Below are 18,868 nucleotides of genomic sequence, written 5' to 3'. Positions count from 1 at the left end.
CCCCCTACACAGATAAAGGAACCCCCCAGCCATAAAGTTAGTGGGAAGAGCTGGATGGTGTAAGGGCTAAATGCACCAAGAGAGACATTTCTTTTTCAGAGGGGAAAGCGCAAAGGTGTTATGGAGCAACAGGCAAGAGCGTGCACCAAGAAGAGGCCTAGAAAACCTATCTGTGCCTCATTTTGGTACGAGGGACACCCATGCCCTTGTCCAACCATGCTTTGCTAGCTCCTCAGAGTACTTTCTGCAGTGACAGATCACCATCACTCCCACTGCCCTTGCTGGTGTTGGCACTGACCTGGAAGCCAGCCAGGCTGCTTCCATATTCTCCTCCTTGCTGCCAGTCATGGGCAGTGGTGACACCCACATCTGAGGAGAGGAAGGCACAAGACTGCCATCAAACCGTTCTCCCTCGGTGGCTTGATATACGTGAGGAAGAAAATGGGTAACTAGAGCTGAGCTCCAGGGGAAGCAGGAGGAGGCACAATAAGGCTTTAACTATTTGCATGTAAAGTTTAGGGCTTGTTAAATGCTCTGGGCACGGGGTTTTGCAATATAAACTTCCAGCTGCTTTGAAGTTACAGCTAGGAGAAACAGGTTCAAATGCCAGCAGTTCTCCTGGTAGCCTGCAAGCAGAGGGAGTGCTTCAGAAGATGACTTAAATTTAAGCAATCAGTTCTGGATAATGCCCCAGGAGGAGGAGGAGGGTATCCCTATGGGCTCTCATGTCCTTTGCTGCCTGAGAAAATGTGACTTTGCCTCTAGTGGTGCAATCTCTTAAAACACTTAATCCAAGATGTTATCCAAACTTAATCACCGTGATGCCCAAGTGGTTATAAAGACACCCTTATTATACAACACAGGAAATATCTTCTATTTTTGTTCACTGCTAGTAGGGCAGACTGTGCTGTAATTCTCTGTACAAATGAGGCCCATCCTTTCATAAAATCTGCCTGCATATTCCCAGCATCAACATCTTCCACTCACTTGCTGCCTCTTGCTCACTGCCTCTCACTCCGATGCTGCAGAGTGCCAGCAAGCCCCTCAATAGTGTCATATCTGTCCTTTTTATTCATTGCAGGGTTTATTTTTAGCCTGAAACAACTGCTTCCTAAAAATGGAGTTCCTAATGACACGGGAGCCGGACACAGCTATGTAAGGTATCCGGGGCTTGGCCTGACAGCTTCTCCTGTCTGTCTCTTTGTTTTGAGCCCAGCACTGCCAAGTTTGCTGCTTCCCACCAGCCTTGGAGAGTTTGAACTGATCATTAGGAAGACAGAAGAAGCTCAGTTCAAGCTTCACCCAGGCTCTTTGGTCTCCCTCTTTTTTCTTTTTTTCCAAATAAAGAAGAGACCTTCACCTGCCTCCCACTCCACTCCAGAGGTTTCTCTATGAAGGCAACTTTCTGGATTCTGGCAGGTTTTTACCTGCTTTTCTGCTGCAAGGCAGAAGAGGGACTACATTTCCCCACTTACGATGGGAAAGACCGGGTGATCGACCTGAACGAGAAGAACTACAAGCAGGCCCTGAAGAAGTATGACATGCTCTGCCTGCTCTTCCATGAGCCTGTGAGCTCTGACAAGGTCTCCCAGAAGCAGTTCCAGATGACAGAGATGGTTCTGGAGGTAAGCAGCAGTGCATGTCTCAGCTGGGGTCAGTACTGGTGTCCTTTGGAGCTGTGGAAAGGAGCCATGGGAAGGACAGCCCAAGGAGCATGCAGGAGGGCACCCAAAGGTTTGGTTGTGTAGCCTGAATTTGAGATAGCCCCTGGGTTCTGCAAAGCCCAAGGAAAAGGCCATCACTGTGCTGTTCTGAATTGTTTGAAAGAAAGAAAGTCCCTCTGCATCATAAGTCAGAATCCCATACAAAACCAAAAAACCTTTAAATTGAAGAAACATGAACTCAGCTCAGCCAAGCTTTTCTAAATCTCCACAGGTTTGGCTCTAGAGCTTGAAATTTCTAGATCCCTCCTCATTCTAAGCAAGACAATTCCTTCCTTGTAATTTGAATTCAGTACCACTTTATATCACACTAGGAGCAATCAGTCAAGAAGCCCTTACTCAACTGTGCTTCAAAAGGACATCCTAGTCTCCCTTCTCAAAAGGTCCCAGTTGCTGCAGCACTAAATACCCCCCCTTTTTTTAAACCTCCTAGCACTTAATTGTCTGGTTGCAATCAGGCTATAGCAGTTCATTAACGCAATCATTCACTTTGGTGCCAGAGAATCGTATTAATTCTTTGGTGTAAGAATGATTAAGTAATCCTCAGTAAAATAAATTACAGGAAAAAACTACAAAGTAGATTCATAACATTCTTTCTTATAGCATAGCTGCTCACACACGAGAAAGCCTGGGTAAAGGGTCCATTTCCTACCAAATGCTCAAGGAACATTTCTTCTTAACTTAAAAAGAAAAATATGGAACTTGGACTTGGAAGAGAAAGCTACAAAAGAAACACAAGCTTTGTTTTTCTGAATCAGGGGCACAATGCAGTCTTCCCCTATGAGAACAGCAACTGTGAATTAAGATGTACTTGTTTAGGGTTAGGATTTAGAAAAGCCTGATGCCAAGTAAGGTTAACAGCAAGAAAGAGTCGAGAAATAACCAGATTTTATTCACTTGTCAGGAAATAGTTAATTGCTCCAGGTAAGTGACCAACAAGCATTGGCACAGAAATGAAAGATAACTCCAGTCGAAATATTTATGCTTGGTAGTATAATTGCACTGTTATTTAATATGGTAGTTATTTTGTGCTACATAGATGGCAAGCAGTTACTAATTACATATTTATAGAAACTTGACAGAGCCAGGCATGTTGTGTCCTATAGATTTTACTCACAGCGAATATACCCGTGCTAACAATTAACCATATCAAGGGTACTGTAACTCCAGTACGATATAAGTTAATGCTTTTGTTTGTAGAGTTTGATTCTACAGTGAATACATTAGCTAGGACTCTGGAGACTGAGTTTCCAAATGTCTCTGCCATGGGCTTCTTACATGACCTTGGGAAGGAGATTAGGAATTAGAATCACAGCAGATTTTACATAATTGTAATGTTCCAACTCAGTAATGCCAGCCGACCATGGCATACACCTACTGGCACTTGTGGATTTAGCCTCAAAAGTTCCCAAGCACTTGAAATGTTGATTTAGGGCATGTCCAAGGGTTTCACAGCCTTCCTTGGATTGGGAACCGCAACACCAAATTCACAGCCCAAACACAAGAGTCTGTAGACTGCACTGCTTTGCCTCTGTCACTCAGGGGAATTGGATTGGAAAAGGGTCTCAAAAGCCACTAAAAGACAAAATCCTGGGACACAATTCAGAAAGGTTCTGGAGCTGCCAATTTCTGGGTTAACTCAGCCATCAGAGCACTCAGATGTGGACAAAGCAGGTTAATGGAATCTTTCTCATGAAGTACAAAGACTCATCTCCCAGGAGGCAGCTTGACCATGAAGCTGTAACAACATTATTATGCAGTGAGGATCACTCTCACCTCTCCAGCTGGAACTCATCCAGCTGTGTGACCTCATACACATTCACCAGACCAGGCAGAAGGAAAGAAATGGCTACAGTGGCTCTGTGGCTGAGGTGAAAAGTCACTCACCCGGGAGATAAAACACATTGGATCATTCTCCCCAGGGGACGGCAGGAACTGCACATGGGTGCTGTATCTGCATAATTTCAGCAAATATTTTAATACTTAACTAATAGGTAGGTAGAGTAGTAACAACAAGGTCCTTCCAGCCTCATTTGGAAAAAGTTGGCTGGTGCCCCTCACTCAGGGATGCCTTATGTGTCTATTTTCAGGAAAGAGTTGAGTGGCTTGAATGCTCTATTAAGGAGGGTCCTTTGAGCCTGAAATAAGATGTCTAGGAGGCAAGCATGCAAGTTCTTGATATTCCCTGCTGATTGACTTGGGGTTCTCCCAGCCTTAGCAGTTCACTGTAGCAAAATGCCTTTCTGGAGCACTTAATATTTTCTCATCTTACTGTAAAGAGAATTTCTCTGTTGACATACAACAAGATACATTGATTCCACTGCCTGGTAAACATTATGTTCTTAGTTTTCCCTCCATAAAGTGGCATTGCCCTCCCTCTTTAGGGATAAGAGAGAACCTTCAACCAAAACCCAGTCAGGTGTGGAGCAAGGCAAAGATCTGAACTGGGTCATGAAGGGTTTTCATAGCCTCTCTCTTGATGAATGTGAGTGACTGCATGCACAGAGAAGAATGAAATTAATGGATTTTATGTCTAGAAAGCCCCCAAATAGTCCACCCTTTCAATTTCTTCCAGATACATCCCAAGACATTATAATTACTATAAATAATTATAAATAATTTGATTATCAATATAGAAGATCAAAAACTTCGAGAAACATCATAGACACCAAAAAAATGAGTTTCTGCCAATTTGCTAGTAAAAACTCCTAGATATGTTCAGATAGTAGATGGCGTGGCATGTTGCGGAAGCAAGGACAAGCCCCAGCAGTGCCTGACAGTTTAGCTGCAGAAGCAGCAACTGGTTTAGGCTTCATCATGTGAAAAAAGCCACAGCTGCAAAGCACCTAAGAAAGGGGAAATACACTGGGAAAAATACTCCTCCACTTCACGGAAAGTTATCCTTTGACCATGAGGCAAAACTTCCCCTGAAATGTGTGCAACTCACAATCAGTAACAAGCACACACGGGGGCCTCTCCCACAACTAAGAAACCCATGAGAATCTTTTATGAGGGTTCTCTCATGTCTAACAAAGGTTGAGCCCCCATAACAACATTTCTTCCAACCAGAGCACTTTAATCTCTTCCTTTCCAAGTTCCAGCTGTTCATGAATCTTGCAAGAACTTAATTATATTCGAAACTTCGGCCTCTAAGATTCTGCCAAAATGGGCCAATACCTTGAAAAACTATTAGGCAGGGAACAGACAGACAGACAAGAGAAAAGGTGCACAAAATAACAAGGGTCTCATTTCCTTAGGAAACCAGTCTAACAGCTAGACAACCAATCAGTAAAATTAAGCACATATTTAAGGACTTTGACAAACAAACTACAAAAAGCAGGTTGAGGAAAAATGATGTTTCCCCCAGAAGCCATAACTCAGCTTTTGGAACAACTTAGCACAACCTGACACCATGCAGGCCTGACCTGATGAGCTTCAGGCCTGTGAGAGACTTGCTTAAGAAAAGCACGTGCTCAAGCCCCAGTAAGCCATTCTTTTGTTAAAAGAACAAAAATGTCCTCCAAGTCTTTCCCACAGCAAAAGTCTGGCCTGCTGGACTGCCACTGTCAAAAGCATGGGTTGGACACCAGAGATCCCCAGAAAAATGGACCCTGCCCTGGCACAGGCTGCCCAGGGAGGCTGTGGAGTCTCCTTCTCTGGAGATCTTCCAAACCCGCCTGGATGCCGCCCTGTGCCCCGTGCTCTGGGTGTCCCTGCTGCAGCAGGGGGTTGGACTAGATGATCCCTAGAGGTCCCTTCCAACCTCCACCCTTCTGTGATTCTGCGATAATGGGGTCTCACAGTCTCCTGCTCCCCATGCATATTGGCATGCACCATTAGATTCCCACACAGGCTAAGATCTTTCCCATTTAAAAGAGGGATGAGCTAATGCTGGGGCAATAAGTCTTCCTCCCAGACAAAGAATGGCAAGGAGCACCCCAGTAGCTCCTGCCACTGCCTTGGCTATGCTGCTTGGTGAGGACAGGGCATTAGGACATGTGTGTGCAGCAAAAGCAGCTTCTCAACACCAGTCTTTGTGCAGACCAACAACTCCAAGGATGGCACTGTCATCCCTCAGGTGAAAAAGCTGGGAGCTGGTAAGGAAAATATTTGGAGATACTGCATATTGGCCAGCAGAGACACTCTAGAACAACAGCAACTCCAAGAGAAGGCAGCATAGCCTACACAAGCAGGGGCTGCTGCACAGATCAGAAGAGGCCAATTTCCTTTTGCTCTCCCCGTCACCCAGTTCTCCACTCTGGCCCACCAGCTACTTAATAGCCTCCACAGAGCAATGCAAGAGATTAAACCAGGCAGTCCCAGAGTTATCAACAGCTATTCCTACTCTGTGGCAATGTCTACAAAGGCCCTGCAAAGTAAGCACAGTGGAGCAGCAGATGACACAGCCAGCCACAAGACTTTGCAATGCTTCTTGTGCTGAAGCAGTCCAGCTTTAACTGAAAAGTGGCAAAAAAAAAACCCCACAAATCAGTGAAGCCCAAGAGGGTCTCTTCTATTTCTCCCGTCCTTCGTAGCTCTCCTACCACATTTCCTCTTGTTTCATGCCATAATTTTCTCAAAAACAGCAACAAAGCCCTTTAATCACAGAATGGTTAAAGGTTGGAAGGGACCTGTAGGGATCATCTAGCCCAATCCCCCAGCTCCAGCAGGGGCATCTGCTTTCCTGAGATTTCAAGGAAAACTACAATAGCACAAAGCAGTTCGGCTAGATATTAGAAAAAAATGACATGGTGGCCCCTTTTGCAGATCAACTCCACGATCAGAGGTTGGTCTGTAGCCTAGCAAAAAGTGACAGAAGATGTGAAATTCCACAATATACTTGTGTAGTTTATCACAGAACTGTTCAAGGAAAAAAAAATTCTACTACAAACTTGGGGATATGAGCCTATGAGATCACATTGCATCTCCCTTCTAGTGCCCAAGCATCATCGCTGGCTACTTACGGTGGGAGGAGGAAAGACAGTCTTTCAATTTGGCAAAAGAATAGGGTTAAAGTGGGGATAAGGTCTAGCTACCAGTTCACTTGAGGGCAATGATTTATTTTCAGGAGTTCAAATCTCTGCAGCTCCTCTTGTGAGTCCCACCTCAGGAAGAAAAATTTGATGCAAGATCAGCTGTTTTTTGGGTAGCTCTGCCCACATTGTCTTGAAATCTCTTGAGAACACAGGAGGTTCCTGTGAGAGTTCAAAGCTTGAAAACAGAACTTGTCTACTTCTGATCCAACATGGAAAGAAAGTCTACAAGGTTATATCTGTGCAGTTAATGCCATAAAATCCCAGAAGTTCATAGGAACCAGAAGCTGAGATTCTGTTTTATCCCCATCTTAGCATACAGGAGAATATGAAATCAAGCATTTCCTTCAAGCACCCACACCTGTCTTTCACAGGCTCAAATTATTGCCTTCTTTCTTTGATAGTGTTCAAATGAAAGTGCCTCAAAATTTCCTGGGATGAGTAATCATAAGCACAAACCACATTAATCAACATGGACTAGATGACTCTATTCACATCATGAGCAAGGGCTGCCAGAGATGAAACATGCCATGGAAACTGTTGGTCCCTACAGAGTAAGCCCTCAGGGTTCCTACCCTGAGATGAGGCACACCTGGAAAGGAAGGTGTGTCCAAAAGCCTACCATGAAACTGCCTTGTACACACTGGTAATGAGAGAGGTCTGCGTTTCCCTGACTACTAAAGCAGTATTTGCCACCACAGTTGAGTTAATGCACAACTAAGGGGGGAGAGGAGAGAAAAGGAGGAGAAAGTGTGTACTGACTACTTGTCCTTCAAGACAATGTGAGCAGGTCTCAGTTCATCAATAGCCAAAGAAAGAATATGGATTTTTTGCAGTAGCCCTAGCAGAATTTCAACCACCAAACTCAAGTTACAGAAAGCCCCCATTTTGTGGCTAGGGACATTGAGATCCAACAATAAGTATGCAATTTTGCCATACTGTATAGCAGTAGAAATAGTTTCTAGGACTGCCCTGCCTGTTATCACCTACTATCTTTCTTTAAAGTGCCTCTCTTGGTCCCCCACCATGGACTGGCTGTACAAACTACTTTTTATATGAGACTCCAGTTTTGCTGCAGCACCTCTTTGACAGACACCATTCGCGTCTGCTGAAGAATGCTGGAGTGGAATGTGCTGACAGCAGCTTTGTGGGCAGAAAGCAGCAGTAACCCCAAGCCCCAAAGAAAACTAAGCTGGTTTAATCTCCTTTAAAAAGATGAAGTGTTTGTCTTTTCGTGTCACCTAGAGACACGACAGCCCAAAGCTGACACAATGCAAAACAAAGTCTGCTTGGGCTCAGCAGGCTTCCTCAGCTCTGGAGCGAGGAGCTGTTCTCACCATCCAGTTGGAGAGCAGACAACTCCTGTAGGCACCATGCAAGACCTCAGATCATATAAACACACCTCTGTGTTGCTTTGCCATTGTAAGTGCCCAAGAAATGAAGAGCTTTTAGAACTCCCTCCTCTTCCATCACAGCCCTCTGCCATAACAATCACCCAGCAAAAGCACTAATGAATATTTCCACTGGGTTCCTGCTTGGCTAATTCCCATGAAACAAGATCTCATTCTTTTATAATGACATGCCTTTGCCCCTGTCCTAGGCATCGCAAGCAGGGACAACTCACCTACACAGCGGACGCACATAGTTTTTATAGTTATCACTTCATGTTCTCTGCCTGGACCTTGACATTTCTGAGGCATCTGCCCACAGGCTGGGGCAGCTGTGGTTCAGTGAAGCAGATTGCATACAGCAGGCTGCCCTGCACTTGCTCACTTGGCCTTACTCCACAGCTTAGTCTGCCAGTTCCCTTCATGTAAAAGCAAACTAAATCAAAGCCTGTAGCTGCCCTTCATCCATGCCTAAGCTTTGTCTGTGGGGAGCGTGAAAAGGGGATGCTATAATTCTCTTCAAACACTCGAGAGAGAAAAGAGCTATTTAAGCACAAAACCTAAGGACAAATGGGCTAGGAATAAACCAAAGCTAGTAACTAGGAACTTTGTAAGCATTGGCAGAAAAAGAAGTCAAGGAGAAAATAACCCCAGTGAGTTTTAAGTGGACCTTGATCAGATTATGAAGACATTAGGTGACAGTCCCATGTTTGATGGCTAAAGCTGTCTTTATATGCCTCTATCCCCAAATAATAGGGACCCAGACAAGAAATCCATGGCCTGAGCAAGTAGTCACTTAAAGTCCAAGCTCTCCTTTCCTCCCTTCCCCCCAGCTTTACACTTTGGGATTTACCTACATAAATGAGAGAACTGCCTGAAGAAATAGAACAAGCAGCATCACTGAACTCAGTTCCCTGCAGGTGACCGCAAAATAGCTGCACGCTCCTTCCCTCCCTTGACACCCTGGGCCAGCCATGCTGAATGTGCTCATTCCTGTGTGCTGCTTGGCACAGCTTTGGCTAAGATCAGCTGTAATACATGATACGTCCTCTTTCTGGGAACTCTACTCTGCCCTGGCAGGAGATGGTCTTCAATCCGCTAACAGATCCCTGACATCTCGAATTCTACTTAAGGAGCTCACTTGTTTTTAAAGTTCTCTTCAATTCTTGCCTCAGTTCCTTACTACTATTCAGTCTTATGTTAAAAGGTCTTTCTCGTCTCAAGGACCTGGTCTGTTCCCAAGAGGATTCCCCATATTAATTCTTCCTGCAAAACTAGGACAGAACTCATTCAGAGTACCTGGCCCCAGCTCCCACCCACAGTGTCCTAGATTCTCTGGGGTTTCAGATGCACTGGCTTAGAAATACTCACTCAGAAGAGAATTTAAGAAATCTCCTAGCCTGGCCGTAAGGACAGAACTGCCCTGGGCATTCAGCAGGACCTGCAAGGGCTGGAGAAATCTCTTTTGCTACTCTCAGAGTAGAGCACTCCAGTAAAAAGAAGATCTAACAAGGGGAGGGATGTGCTCAGCCCCACACACACACACACCAAGAGGTCCCGTGCGCCCAAGCCGCCCAGCTGAGTCGGCAGCAGAGCTGTGAAGCGAGGCCAGCAAGCCCTGGCAGGGAGCAGCAGCAGGTGGCCCGGGCCCCGCAAGCTCCTTGTAGTGCAGGGATTGGCCCCCGTTATCTCACAGCCAGGCTGCCTGCTCCCAGGCTCACAGTTCACTAAAATTAGGGATGCTGCTGCAGATAAAAATACAGCCTTGGCTATGCGAAACCTTTGGGGAGGCAGCCAAAGAGCACATCAGATGGCTTATGGGGCTCAGCCACCGCACGGCAGTAAATGCCCTCCGGCAGCGTTCTTGGAGCGTTACCTGCAAAAGGCACCTCCTTTGCAGGGCCTCTGCGCAAGTGACCTTTGGGTGTTCCATATTTGGAGACTTGCCTTTGAGTTTGAGGAGCAGCAACCCCCTCGGAGGGCAGGTTCAGCAATAAACAGCCTCTCTTGGTGAGCTTAGGTGGTGGAAAAGGGCAGGAAGGTGAGAGGAACTAGCTCTCTGCAGGTTGTACTGCCAACAGTGTGGTTTCTCCAATGTCAGCTGCTCAGTAGGCTTGTGCCACTTCTTTCACTATCATAACCCTTCAAGACCAATAATTCAGAAGCCTAAATCCCACAAGAACCTGAAATTTTGCTGGTGGGAAGTATGTAGGCATGCTACAACAGACAATATGGCATTGGGAAAGAGACATCCCCCTCCGCACTCCAAAAAACTGCCCACATGTCAAGCAACAGGGTGGCCAACCATAGAATAAGGATTCAAAGCCTGTGCTGAAATGTTGTAGCTTGTCATCTCTTCCTGCTGTTTCTGAAAATAATAAAAAAAATCTCTAGTGCTTTGGTATATAATGTGCAATCATCACCATATCAGTCAGATTCTGACCAACAGCACAGACTGCAGCTTTGAAGAAAAGACAGTGGGGCAGGAACAGATGAGCAGCAGAAAGAACAAGGCATCACTTGACAGCCATTCCCATATCAATTCCCACTGCTCTTCTTTGCATTGCTAGAATTTTGTTCTTTCATACAGAGCTGTAGCCCTCTCCACAATTTTTTTTTCTGCCTTTTGATGGCAAAGGGCATAAAATACTACATTTTACACAATCACTGCTCCCTGAAGCTCAAACACAATCATAGTCAGGTGGTCCATCACATTGTTTTTTACATTTATTTTTTAAATAGGCAGAACAATACCCTTATTTTCCTTTAACTGGGTGAAACTTTATCTGCTATATAACCTAAGAGTTCAGAACAACCCTTACCAAATCATCTCAATGCTCCCCGACACCAACCTAATTTCAGATAGCTATAGCAGCTATGAAGCTGAGATGTTTTGGCAGGGAGTTGTTTTCTTTCCTTTCTCCTTATTCAGATTTCCAGTAACTGTTGGCACCATCTGAGATGAGGTGGTGCTCATGCACTTGGTGGCTCTGAAGCTTCAGTTTCAGCTGGCACCTCTCAGCTCCCAGAGGACCAGGCGCTCCCTCCTGCTGGCCCAAATTGAAGTAGGGTTATTAACTAATGGAAGGGGGAGAAGGCAAGAGCGCAAACACAGGTTTCCTATTCTCAAGCCTGCTTAGGACAGATTGTGATCAGGCTAAAAAGGTGCATTACAAAGACTTCAAACACATGAGGAAAGCCACAATGTGCACATGGGATGCGAGCTCACGGGGGGCTGTTCATTTTGCTTATGCTCCCAGCCAGCTCTGCCTGCCTAGAACCCCTTCTGTAGCTCATGGGCCGCACAGCACCACTAGTTAGGTCCAGTTCTTCCACAAGGCAGTTTCTCTCCTCTGTCTCCCTAGGCAGCTGTTGAGACTAAATTACTTTTTGTTGAGGCTATCACAATGACAAGGGCTCTGGCTGACCAAGACTTCAAGCATGTGAATTTAAAGGTAGGAGGAGGGGTTGTGTTCTTATATTACAGCCTCCTCTGTCAGGACCAAGCTCAGGGCCTAAGCCAAAAGGATTGTCAAGATTAGAAACATTATCTACATTCAAATCCCACTGGCATTATGGAATCAGAAAATACTGTAAGGGGATATATAAATCCTTGATACTGTAATGAACAGGAGGCAACCAGCCAAGCTGCTGTTCCTTTGGCATGCTCTAAACTTTGCTGCTTTTTGAGGTTCAAATGTGCTCATGGGAACAGCTTCATACCTAGGCACTGGTCAGATTCCCCTGACCAACTGGAAAACAAGGGCAATGGTGAGGGGCAGTCTCTGGCTGGCCGGCACTTAATAAACCACCGTAAATACCAAAGCCCTGCAAGGCTCCCAGCTCAGGCATTGCCACAGTAGAAGTTGCTCCCCAGAGTATTATGTTGCAGAAACATTTCCCCTCAGGGCACTGCAGATGAGCACACGCTGTCCTGCATGCCTTGCATTATGTTATTAGCATGAAACATCCAAAGAAGGTAGACTGCCTCCACAGCCCACAGCTCAGATGTACACACGGACACACACGCTCTCATAGGTGCAGAACTCTGTCATCTCTCTTCTTAGGATAAGCCTGTTCACAAGGAAGAACTCCAAACACTCCTGCTCACAGACACATGCATCTCCTCTAAAGTTTGTCCAGAATTCATCCACACACTGAAGTATTACCAGATCCAGCTGCCACTCCACAAGGCTCTCCAGATATAGTCGTACAAACCTCAGCACACAGAAAAGACTTAATGTCACATTTTCACCTCACAAGCCCTAGTGAAGTGTCTCACACTCTGTGCACCCAATGAGGCTTTCATCCTATCCCCCTGTAAAACTGCAGCTGCACACATTTGAGTGCATACCCAGCTGAAGAGCTATCTTGTATTCATGGCATCAACTCCTGGTCAAAGCCTCCTGTCCTGAAAACATCCCTTGCCCCCACCTCACACGTAACCATGTGTCTGTAGCAGGTGCTGCAGCCTCAGATGATGAAGGCACATTTCTGACACCCTTGAAACCTCCTCAGAAAACCCTAGCCCTTCTCCTGTTTGCAGGAATCAAGATAGATTGGGCTTATACTGCCTTGGTTTCGTGTGGCACATGGCTGCATAGCTGCAATTAAGTAACTGGAAAGTTTGTAGGTAGACCAAGAATATTTACATGACAGACAGGCTGAACTCCTTCTTGCAATATTTAACTTTTAATAACAGAGCATAGAGACTGAAGCATTGACTCTAAGGCATCTGCTGCTGGTCCACACAATTGCCTTGGTGCAGGGATATTCTGTTAATGTCCCCTAGAGCTGATAATCCCACAGGCCCAACAAAGGCAGAGACAGATCCCCATAATGTGGAACAGGAAACAACCTACCACCTGCTTTGCATATGTCTAGAAAGTTCATAGGAGGTCTGCATTTTTCACTGCAATATCAGATATCACCTGCTCTTAGATGCCCCAACATGGATCATGAGGGCCTGAACCAGAAGATGGGAACCAGATTAAACAGATCAGTGCTGTGATGTAGCAAGATGAGGAACTAAAGACTGATATTTCATTCTGATCCTATCCACTGTAAACCAGTAAGCACCCTAAGTATTGAACCTCACTTCTCCAAAGAAGCGGGGAGAGGGGAAACAAAACCACAAAACCAACATAGTGTTGTATTCTTTATAAAACATCCTACCCCTTTTCCTCATACAAAAGCAATTTCCCTTAAGTGCAACAGGCCCACCAGCTGCAGGGAAGTTAAGATTACAGTAGTTCTGTGTTTTGCTATTCCATGATGAAGGTGTGAAGGAAACTGGAGCAGGTCTAGGTACACATTACTGTAGGGGATGTCCTCCACAAGAGAGCTGTAACAGCGTGACAGTTGGTGAGAACAGATCCTTCAGGAGGGCTTAGGTACAGGCCTGGGATGTGTATTTGGTGGACCTGTTTTCAAAACAGGTTCCTTGTAGCAGGGGGCTGTGCCTTCAGTCTGCCCTCACTCTTGCAAGCAGTCAGTGTAGGCAAAGACTGCTTGTAATAGAGGAGAAGGCTCTGTCCATCCTCAGATGCAGCAGCACCAAGCTCTTGGGTGACATTCAATCAGCTTCTTGGGGTGGGAGAGGTAGGGAAAGAAAGCAGCGCAGAGATGGGCCTGGAGGAAGGCATTCTTCATAAATCCTGCTACAAACTGGCTGCAGCCTTTCTTCTGCCTCCCTCAAGCCACCCTGAGCCAGCGAGGGCATGAGACAACAGCTACATCCTAATGGAGACACTGCTGCCCTGGCAGCCTGCATCCCATCTTCCCAGTCTTACAGCATCCCTCTGCCATCCCCAGCACCCTGCTTTCCATCCCCCATGGGACTCCCACAGGCATACCCGCAGCAGGGGCTCCAAGGAGGACAGCGAGTAGGGCTTCAGCACCAGAGGCATTGCTGGCTGGAGAGGGAGACAAGAGGAGACAGGGGAATCACAGCTGCTCTGTGCCCTCCATACAACACTGTGACCTTTGGGGGCCTCAGGCAGTCTTGTGGGAGGGCACAAGGAGGAATCATTTGGTGCCTGTTTCCTGGGGCCGCAGCATTTCTGAGGGGTCTGTGTGGAATTTCGAGGGTCTGAGAAGGTGTCATTCCCACAGCAGGGCACTTACAGTGCGTCTCTCCTTTCCTCAGATATCTATTTTCACAAAACAAGCAGGAACGTGATAGCTTCAAGAGGCCCATTTGTCAAAAAGGGTGGAAATTGGACAGAAGTTTCAGAAGTTACAAGGAGATAGCCAGGAGTGTGACTGGATCAGCATTATTTCCTTTAGCTATCTGGCAAAATAGAAGACCAGGAACTGGCAGGTGACTGAAGCCTGGGCAGGATTTTTTTTTTTTTTAAAACAATTTCATTAGAAAAGGGACTGTTTCAGGTGTGTTAAATTATGTTATTCTCAGAATCCCGGAATGGCTGAGGTTGGAAGGGAGATCATCTAGTCCAAACCCCCTGCTCCAGCAGGGACATCCAGAGGCACAGGGTCACATCCAGGTGGGAACACACTGCTGTGTTATTACTCTCCAACTCATCTCCACCACTCCCTGAAATGACACGATTCTCTGGCCGGTTCTGGAGACAGCATCTGCCATTACCCCTCCTCCCCCAACATCTCAAGTCAACACAAATCAGAGCATTTATACACTACTGGGTCTGGGTTTCCTTTCTGAGACAAAAAGAAAAGCATTAAAGAAAGGACAGAAAAAATCTAAGTCCAAAAAGAGGCATGGGTATGGAGAAGGGTGTCTGGCAACACAGGTACTTTTGCAAGGCCAGAAGCACCTCTGCAACCATCCTTTTAGCTTTGTTCAGGGTGTGCTTTTTTTTTTTTTTTTGCCTTTTTTTGATGTTTTTCATAAAAAACATCGGCTCATGGTTTGCAACTGAAGCTGCAGAACCATCACCTCCACTTTCCAACAACTGCTGTCTGAACAACTGCTGAGCTAAAACATTCACAATGCCCAAGTGGAGCTAGAGGCATCAGAGAGCTCTTGGTTTTATGCCAATGGACACAGAGCTTTCTGTCAGCCATGCCCATTCCTTGGTATAACCAAGGTATAACCAAGGCATAACCAAGGCAACCCTGTGGTGCAACAGTGGGCAAAGATCCAGCCCTTCCGACCTGGAGGCAGCATACCTCTAAGGAGGCAGCATGTGATATGGTCCATCCATCAGTGCTACCTATAAGCAGAATATGGGTCACTTGTTTTTGCCATGCCAGCCTAGCAGGGCTGGATGTCTTTTAAAAACACTTGTAGTGTCTGTACCACTAACTCTCAGTTCTCTGGGTTCCTCCACAGCTGGCAGCTCAGGTCCTGGAACCTCGGAGCATCGGCTTTGGGATGGTGGACTCCAAGAAGGATGCCAAGCTTGCCAAGAAGTTAGGTGAGTGCCACATTTAAACTCTCTCACATTTAAGCATGAAAAGAATACTGGAATGACACCAAACAGCCATCCCCAGAGAGGACAGTCAAAAACCTGTCCCAAGGGCAGAGGGTGGTGACAGCAATCACACACTGACAATTTCCTCACCCTAACCTGTGGGCAATCAAGTGGGAGGCAGGAGTGAGCTGGGACCCTTCCAGCAAAAGGCATCCTGGTTGAGAGTGTTAAGAATACCTTATTTTAAAAAAAGGCAATTCATTCTGTAGAGATGACAGGCTCACAGCTTGCTAAGCACAGACTGAAATGTCTTGGAGTAAATGCACTCTTTATGCATAGAAATAGGTCTGACAGTGATGCAGAACTGAAGCCTACAGAAACATCCTATAAGCCCTCTAAATGTCCCTTTGCCTACAACCAGTTGTTCAAGCCACCGCCTTGGCTACCAAACCTTTCCAATTAATCCTTCTTCCCACTCCTATCCTCCTTGACTCTCCCTCTCAAGGCCATTTGTGCAGGGACACCTACCCAGGGAGGAGCAGGAGTCCCTGCCCTTTGCCCACAGCTCAGCTGGAGACAGGAGAGAGAAGGGCAGTTTTGTGGTTTTCTCCCCAAAATAGAGAGGCAGTTTCCTATAAAGGTGAAAGGTTGATGATGCCTCCAAACATAATTGTATTCTAGTGGCTGGCACTTTTTGCATAACTGAATGCAAAGATCATAAAAATACCACAACAAATACTACAAGCATGGTGGTGGACACTTAACCAGAACCAAGATTTTCTGCCTCTCCAAGAGGCAACAAACTCACACTCATATTGACAAGGGACAATGGTCCTGCTATTACACACTGCAGGAGCTTGATACTGCTGATACTAGATCCTCTGCCAAGATGTTGTGGTATTCAGTCCTCAGACGAGTGAAGTGTCATTCGGATTTTCTAGACCATGTCTTCGGCATCTCAACCACTGATTTCTAATCCTTTTTCTAAGTCTAGTTAAGACATAGAGAGTTTAAAGCTCACTTCAGTTTTCCAGCCCTTTCTATACCCACCTAGTTCAGTCTTCTCTAGGCAGAGAGTGCAACCCTGAAATCCAGACCTACATCAGATTCTGTTTTCCCTAAAATGAAAGCCTGTGCAAATTTGGGATGTCAGTTAGAATCCATTATTTATTGCAATCTGGATAGCCAAACTAAAAATGTCCCTAGAACAGCATTCTTCCAACTGAAACCTAAATGTGGTCCAAAGGAGAAGTTCTGAACATTTGGGAAGAAATTAACACAAGTTCTGGTTGAGGTCTGCCCATCAAGCCCTGAAATATTAGTCAGGAGGTTGCTCAGGTTGTTCCTAACCAAACAGACTCAGTGACCTGGCAATGACATTTTCCAAGGACACATTCCTAAAACAACAAGCAAGATGCTCCATTATAAAAATGGCAATGATTTTAGTGATGTGTTGACCACATTATGTTTCCTGTCTCCCTCTTTCAGGCTTGGTTGAAGAAGGAAGTCTCTATGTCTTTAAAGAGGAGCGATTGATTGAATTTGATGGGGAACTGTCCGCAGATGTCTTAGTGGAATTCCTCTTGGATGTAAGCACTAATAAGTCCAGAGCTAGAAAAAACTCCCAGAAGAGCCCTTGTAAATACTCACCTTACTAGAAAACAGAGCTTATCTTTATTTACAACTCCATATCTGTTTGTAGCACATGATCATACAAATGACTTTGCCAACTTATCTGAGTAAGAGTTCTCAGGAATGCTAACACCTTTATAAGCCACCAACTGCTATTATCTTATTGATATTATGCATTTCCACATCTACCAGGTGCCCAGTTGCTTCATCAGGGAACAAACAATATTCCCATGTAATTAGTGACTAATCACCCACCTCAGTTAGCAAGCAGATATACAAACACACTGCAATTTGCAAAATCATTCATCCGATTTTGACATATGTAATTTTCCCCAAAACATTCAAGAAATAGTATACCCCCACCACCAAATTCATCTAATAAGAGCCTGATTCATTAAAGGAAGGGGACCTATGCTCTGTGTTTTATTTGCCCATTTCTAGACAAACAAGACAGTGTACTGCTGCCATCTCTGTGAATTTAGGGAACTGCAGCACCCTAACTTTGAAGGGAGCATGGCTCTAGACTTGTCCCTCTCAAGTCATTTTGTGCATGGACACAACTACATATTCCTCCCTATGTCTAACTGGAAAAAAGAACATTGCTTCCCTCATCAACTCTTTACACTTCTCTCCCTTTGTATCCTAGTCCTAGGAAAGATAAGAGGCCTACATTTTGTGATGGAAATCTTGACCACTTCTATATGAGGTTTGTTAGCCTGAAGCGCTCAAAATGAGCCCTTTTATCATCTGTGCTCTGCAGATGAACTGAGAGAAATAGGAATTCTACAGCTTAACTCTCCATCGGAAACAGCAAAATACAGAAAAAGGGAGTTTGCTGTGGTCTCAGGCACATTTTCTGCCAAGGGAATTTCATGGCCTGTGAGTTTGACTTTACTTTGAAATGAGTCTCTCTATGAGCACTGATTACCCTAACACAGTTAAGGGGGGTCTCTCTTTAGGATAGGAAGCAGCAGAGAGACAGACTTAGCTTCCCAGTTTGACAGGACCTCAGCCTAGATAGTCACCTGCATTAGTGAAAGTTAAGTGCCTGTTGCAAGGGCCATGATTTGGGCTGTGATTTCATACCATGCTTTTAAAGAAGGTGCAGAGAGCATGCATGCATCTCAGCCTCACACCAATCCTACCAGTGCCCTTGGAGGGACTGTTGTCCATAGACATTTCCACAATCCAGGGCAGTTACAGGGCTTAGATTCCCCAATTCCCAGGACTCAGGCACCAGAGGGCACTGCTGGAACGAGCATACACGGATTTGGTGTTTCCCATGCCCAATCCAGCAGAAAGCAGCAGAGGCACAGCCAAACACCTGAGCATCACTTGCAAACTCCTTTTGTGATGCTTGGTTTGCTGCACTTCGCAGTGTGCCACATATAAATTGTGTTAAGCAATCAAGGGAAGAAAGTGAGAATTTCTGTTTGCATGTTTTCCATTCACAAGGGGAAAATACCCAGCAAAGCAAGGAAATAAAAATAAATAAAAAACCAAACACCTGTGGTGCCTGATCTCAGAAAAACAAACCCAGTCGTCCTCTGCAAGTTTTACAGGGGGCTGCTTGCATTTTCTTTCCTAGTAAAATCACATCTGATTTACACCAGTACTGCTGGGCAAAGCCAAACTAATTCCCCTACTCTTCAGCTAGCTAAGGAAAAGAGAAGTTTGTGCTCAAGACAAGCTGTAGCTGC

The 18,868-nt window shown here is 45.5% G+C and overlaps 1 protein-coding gene across 1 annotated transcript in view; it reads left to right on the top strand.

The window, feature by feature from the left end:
- Nucleotides 1-1,003: 1,003 nt before the first annotated feature.
- Nucleotides 1,004-18,868, top strand: part of CASQ2 (calsequestrin 2) — a 33,003-nt gene continuing 15,138 nt past the window's right edge. Inside the window, exons 1-3 of the mRNA XM_026050348.1 lie at nt 1,004-1,625; nt 15,455-15,539; nt 17,025-17,125. Of these exons, the coding sequence (XP_025906133.1) occupies nt 1,392-1,625; nt 15,455-15,539; nt 17,025-17,125 (420 nt within the window). The 5' untranslated portion in view covers nt 1,004-1,391. The remainder of the gene's footprint in view (nt 1,626-15,454; nt 15,540-17,024; nt 17,126-18,868) is intronic.

Source organism: Nothoprocta perdicaria, unplaced genomic scaffold (genome assembly GCF_003342845.1).
Source record: "Nothoprocta perdicaria isolate Ctin4 unplaced genomic scaffold, notPer1 scaffold_68, whole genome shotgun sequence".
NCBI classification, from domain to species: domain Eukaryota; kingdom Metazoa; phylum Chordata; class Aves; order Tinamiformes; family Tinamidae; genus Nothoprocta; species Nothoprocta perdicaria.
This window is presented reverse-complemented; position numbering and strand designations above follow the sequence as displayed.